The sequence below is a fragment of the Vigna unguiculata genome, chromosome 1, assembly GCF_004118075.2.
Source record: "Vigna unguiculata cultivar IT97K-499-35 chromosome 1, ASM411807v1, whole genome shotgun sequence".
Lineage (NCBI taxonomy): Eukaryota > Viridiplantae > Streptophyta > Magnoliopsida > Fabales > Fabaceae > Vigna > Vigna unguiculata.
This window is the reverse complement of record NC_040279.1, coordinates 31744051-31748936: the sequence shown is the minus strand read 5'-3', so window position 1 is coordinate 31748936 and position 4886 is coordinate 31744051. Positions and strand designations below refer to the sequence as shown.

At 38.9% G+C, this 4886-nt stretch overlaps 1 protein-coding gene across 1 annotated transcript; it reads right to left on the bottom strand.

Moving 5' to 3' along the window:
- Positions 1–490: 490 nt before the first annotated feature.
- LOC114176306 (protein indeterminate-domain 12-like) lies at positions 491–4538 on the bottom strand. Its single transcript, XM_028061301.1, has 3 exons — positions 3692–4538; positions 3104–3500; positions 491–1549 (listed from the first exon to the last, which is right to left on the bottom strand). Exons 1-3 carry the CDS (start codon positions 3858–3860, stop codon positions 727–729), a joined length of 1389 nt encoding a protein of 462 aa, XP_027917102.1. The 5' UTR covers positions 3861–4538; the 3' UTR covers positions 491–726.
- Between the last annotated feature and the right edge of the window lie 348 nt (positions 4539–4886).

Genomic DNA, 4886 nt, shown 5'->3' with positions numbered 1-4886 from the left:
CACTGTTTCATTTTCAACGGTCTGCCAATAAAACAAGTACTGAAAAGAGAAAACAAATTTTATTTATTTATACACAACATTTTGTTATAAAATCAATTATGAAATGAGGTGAAAATGAAAATTTGAATGTTGAGAGAGAGGGAGTAACTGAGATGAAAAGGTATGGAGATAAAGATAGGACATAGGCAGCGATAACAACAAAAAACTTAACAGTAATTTTATTGCGTTTGCATTGCATGTGACATTTTTGCTGTTGCATACTGACAAAGAGGGCCAGGCCACCAACACATTCATGCACGCACACAGACCACACACTTTGTCTCTACTTTTCCAATCTATCATCCACGTAACATTACCAGGCCACTAAACTTCATCAAAACAAAACTGCATAATTCTCTTTAACATCTTCAACAAAACAACCCTTCATTCGTTCTACTTCTTCGTCAAGTGTCAGAAACAGGCTTTATATTTAATTACGTATGCAACAAAATTTCTAACTATCAAAACGCCGAATATATTAATATTCAGGAAAATGAAAAATTGAACTAAAGCATGGTGAGTTGATTTAAATGGAGAGAACACATTAAAACGAAAGTCCCAGAAGTCTAAAAGGAGGTTGAGAAAAAAAATGTAAGGTGTTAAAACCAAAGTCAAGGGTGAGGGTTGTTATAGCAAAATGTGTTGCCTATTTTACCCTCGTGACATGGAATTATTTTATTGTCTGCGTCAACAATTCCCCCACGTCTCGGGGGCAGTGGTTGTCTCAAGGAAACCGAAGCCTTGTTGGGGCTTGAGAAGCGCGTGGTGGTGATGCTGACGGAGCGGTTGGTGGTACTCTACACCTCCTGCGAACGTCAGCATATCCTTCACGTTCCTGCTAACGTCAACCGCGGCGCCGTCAACTCCGCCGTTAGCTTCTGCCGTGAGTCCCAGGAAGTCCCTAGTGAGACGGTCACTCTTGAGGCTACGACCGGGGAACCCTCTCATGTAGCTATCCGGCACCACCACCGGGTCGAGTTGGTTCGCTGTTCCGAACTCGCCCGCGCCGAGCTGAGTCACGTGACCCATTGCGCTCCGAGGCCCAACAGCAGCAGGGCCTGGGCCCGTCATGGCAGCGGCTCCAACGGTTGCAGCCTTTTGAAGCAGCGCAGTGGCTGACATGTATGCTGACGTGGCAGAGCTGGAGGCTTGTGAGGGCACGTGGAGGTTCCCGAAGGGTGAGGCTATCATGCCCTTGTTGGGGTGTTGCTGCTCTTGGTGTTGGAGAAGTGAAGAGAGAGTGGGGTTGTGGAAAGTTTGAGATTCTGGTTTGATTTGGAGGGAAGTGGCAATGTTGCTAGGGTTAGGGTTTTCTTGAGAACTGTCCCATTGGTTGAAGCTGGTCATATGGTGGTTTTGGAAGTTCTGTTGTTGGGTTTGGAAAAGAAAGAGGGATTGGAATGGGTTTGTCGTGGTGGTGGGTGCTACTGCTAATTGATTTGCTGATAGTCTTGCACTTTCTTCCGCCAATGCATCACAGAATGCCCTATGAGTTATGAAACTGTCCTTCCTGCGGTTTCACATCATAAAACATGAAAATGTGTATTATGTTCCCGACCCAATAACAAGATCAGAGTATTTTATTAATTTAGAGTGAGATAAAGTTGCTATCCTGCATTAACATATATAAAGCATTAGAAAAATACAGAAACCGGTGAGTGAAAGGCGTGAATTAGTAGGAGAACTATTGCATTGTTTTGGGTTTTATTTGAAAGTGAGGTATGTGAATGTGAATGGTGGTGTCTATTTTAAGTTAGCATTAACAAGGCTTTCTGAAAGAGATACATTAACAAGTAAAAAAAATGCTGGGAACATTTTATTTTGGGATATCATGCATGGGAGAGCGAGTCCACAGGGTGGAAATGAAGTGTCAAAGGCTTGAACCAAAGGAGATATTATGTCCTCATTTGGTCAAAATTAAAGTAGGAGAGAGAAATGACTATATACCGACTTACACAGGCTTATGCTTTGGTGCATGAAGAAAAAAAAAACATAGACAAAGTATAATTTATTTGTATATATATTGGCTCCTAGTGTTGATGCTTATTGCTTGTAGGGGGTGCATATATTGTTTTGATGTTTTAGAGCCTTTGGAAACTAGTTCTCATGCAATGCAAGACAGAAAAATATGGAATTGAAGTCGATCCCGGGTGTATATTACTCACTGATGAAGCAAGGATAAAGAAAGCAACTTGGCATATCTGATAATTTTGCAGATTTATCAGATTTCACAATGATGAAAATTGAGAGAAACAATGCACAGCATTCTCAATAAAACAAAATTAAGAGAAGGAGAAAGTCAGAAATCATCACCAATTGTTTCTTTCATATTGGTTTTTTAGTAGACAAATAAATCTCCATCATCATTTTCTGAGTATGCAGCCACTTGCACACGCGCAAATGTACATAAAGAGGGAAAGAGAGATTACATATATTCTAGAAGACAATTTAGCACTATCTGACACACTGAAAATTTTGTATAGTCTAAAGAACTAAACTTTTCCATGGAGATAATAATGAAGAAATAGTAATATATCATCATTATCTTGCCCTTCATGTATGGGCATGCATCACATGTTTTTTTGTTTTTTGAAAAATAATTAAAGATTCAAGGTTGCTGTTGAGTCACAGACTACACAGTAGATAAAACAGAAGATACGTGAATTGTGCCTTTTTTGGTCATTGCCGCATATTCATTTGGAAGTTTTAGGATTCAGAGATAAGTAAGGTTTAATCTCTCTTGACATAGAAGCATGTTGCCCCACTTCCGTGCTACCTGTGAATGCTATTCTTGTATTCCATGGTAAGTGCTTACCCTTCTCGTGTAAAACCAAAGATCCACTAGAAATATTAAAGATATATGCCTTCTGATATATTATGAAACATGTTTTTCTTTTAAACGTGTGATTGTATGAACACTAATAAGTTAAAATGGAAATGAAGCCAAACCCATCATTATTTAAGAAGTGAATGAAGGAAAGGGTAGATTGGATCGGTTTCAATTTAAGTAAAACATGAATACCAAAGCATGATCGTGTTAAACTGTGAGCATGATAATTATTACCTGGAGAAAAGGGTTCCACAGTCACATCTATATTCTCTAGTACCACAGGTTTTTGAGTGAGCTTTCCAATCTGACTGAACCGCATATATCTTTGAGCACTTTTCACATTTCCACTTCTTCTCTCCATGCTTTCTGCAGTAGTGTTTCTTGATTCCTGTAAGATCCCCCAGGGCCCTGGAGGGGTTGTGGTGAACGCATGAAGGTTCAGGGCAAACGTAAGCTTTCTTTTTTACCTCTTTACTGTTCCTTTGCTTCAGCTTCCATGGGAGGTTATGGCCCCTCCTGTGGAGCTGCAGGTTCTGATCTCTCTGGAAACCCTTGTGACAGATCTCACAAACAAATCTATTAGTAGCCAAAAGGGTCTTCGGAGATAAGGCTATCACTTCAGCATCTGGGTCTGAAACACACACACCATCATCAATTAATATTAATTTAAACTCATCAACCGAAACATATGCTTGACAGATCACTAACCCGAACAAGTTTTGAAATTGACAAAAAATTCAAACTCTTATGAAATGGTAATATGCATGTTAGAGAGGGTTGAAAGAAGTCGAGAATTAAATATGAATTGATGAGGAAGTGTACCTGGATTTCCAGGGAGGCTTCTCTTTTTCTTGATCTTTTGAGGTGGTTGTTGAGGAGAAATGTTAGAAAGGGCGTGAGTGAGTCCTCCCAGGTCCTGAACTTTTGTACCAGAAGAAACACTGGCATCCTCGGACAAAGAAGTTGAATTGGAAATAGCCGTGGGGAACATATTGGGTTTGAAGAAAACCTCCAACAGGGTGGGAGAGAAAAAGAAGAAAAGCGAGATACGATGTTATATTCTCTTGTCTCGGTTTATTTGTTTGTTTTCGAAATCCTAGCTATTTGCTATATTGGTTCGAGAAGGAGGCACTTTTGCACCTCGGAACAGACGAAGAAGATGGTAAGGTAGCTGAGGTACAAGTGCAAAAATTGTTAAACTTATTGAGGAGGGAGCATGGTAGTGAGGTGGCAGAGACATGTAGAAAGAGAAAGGAATATAAAATTGATTCTGTGTTTGTGGTAAAAAGAAAGGTAAATTAATCTCGTGAAGAGAGGTTAGATGATGATGATGATGATGGTGGTGGTGTGGGGGTGGTGGGTTATTTTCCAAGTCGCTATCTATCTAAGCCATGGATTGCTTGTCTGAGCAACTCTGCACAACTATTTCAGACACATCTCTCTCTTTTCTCTCTCTTTGTAAGTGTGGAATTGATCAAGAGAATCCAGCATGCAATCAAAAGCAGAAGATATTTAATTTCCTAACACAATCTCAATTCCCAAATAGGACTTGGCATCTTTCTTCTTTTCTTTTGAAAAAAAGAGACTCTTTGGGGATAGAAGACGAAGAGAGAAATATAAGTTGCATTATGTGTCTGGATATTGTAAATAATAGAGACCAGAAGAAAGGGTGATGATGACAGTGGCAGACTATGTAGGGAGGTGACAAAATGCAAAACACTTCCAAAATCATTTATTTTACTTTTTATTATATATAAAATTGAAGAAAAACTTGGGTGGAAAGTGTGGAGAGAGAGAGAGAGTTAGAGATTGATCATAGAGTGTGGCACTGCAGCAGCGCAAATACTGGAAAGTATCTTCACCCATGTCATTATATATTTTCTCTTCTTCTTTATCATTTTTCACTTTATAATAATTTCGAGTGTTAAATATGTTTTATCGTGTGAAACTTTATCATATATTTTAGTTTTTAAATTTTAAAATTGAATAAATATAAACTTTTAACTTAATTAATTAA